This window comes from Chaetura pelagica, unplaced genomic scaffold (genome assembly GCF_000747805.2).
Source record: "Chaetura pelagica isolate M959 unplaced genomic scaffold, ChaPel_1.0 scaffold67, whole genome shotgun sequence".
NCBI lineage: Eukaryota > Metazoa > Chordata > Aves > Apodiformes > Apodidae > Chaetura > Chaetura pelagica.
The window spans coordinates 5,119,937-5,120,669 of record NW_009954107.1 but is presented as its reverse complement, the minus strand read 5'-3'; the positions used below and the strand labels follow the sequence as shown (position 1 = coordinate 5,120,669).

Sequence of the window (733 nt, the reverse complement as noted above, 5' to 3'; positions counted from 1 at the left end):
TCTAAACAGGCAAAAACCTATTACTACCAGACCTTATTCTTGTGAGGGGATGAATTGCACCCATCCCAAGCTACCCATGCTCTTGAAGGCTGCGATCTGGGTGCCCGTGCTTGCTCTTAGGCAACAGCCCAGCGTGGGCAACATTTGCATGGTCCTGAGGGAGAGATTTTCAGTCTGCCCTGGCTGCTCCCATCACTACCAGGAATCCCCGCCTCACCAGGGCGAGCCAGCAGTCCCGACCGGGACCGCTCTGCCAGATACTAGAGGCAATAAGAAAGCGAGGCCAGACCGGGACCCTCCCTGTTTCCCTAGTGTTTCCCCATGCTTTAATCACTGGCATCCCGAACATGTTCTTCACTGATGACAGGTTTCCCGCAGTTGGCTCCAGGGACATTTTGCTCTCGGAAACGACGGCTGATGCCAGAGCCAAGAGAGCGGGACACTGTGCCGTGGCAAGCAGCCCTCTCTGACAGGTCAGCACCGGCTGGCCAGGCAGGAGGGGGCATGAGGCCGGGAGAGGAGAGAGGAGAGAAGCCTTCAGCGCCGGACGCTCCGTCCCACCCCGGGGCTCGCACTGCCTCACCCACTCTACCAGCTCTCACAACCCCAAGAGAATCCCGCACCCACGCCCTTCCCGCCCCCCTCCATCCCCGCGCACCCACTCCTGCGGTCCCCGACGGGCCGGACCCCGGGCTCCCCGGGGGCTTACCGGGAGCCAGGCACAGCAGGATCG

At 61.8% G+C, this 733-nt stretch overlaps 1 protein-coding gene across 1 annotated transcript in view; it reads right to left on the bottom strand.

Moving 5' to 3' along the window:
* KDR (kinase insert domain receptor (a type III receptor tyrosine kinase)) overlaps positions 1–506 on the bottom strand; it is a 30,204-nt gene extending 29,698 nt beyond the window's left edge. Inside the window, exon 1 of the mRNA XM_010002527.1 lies at positions 348–506. Within this exon, the coding sequence (XP_010000829.1) occupies positions 348–506 (159 nt within the window). The remainder of the gene's footprint in view (positions 1–347) is intronic.
* Positions 507–733: the final 227 nt, after the last annotated feature.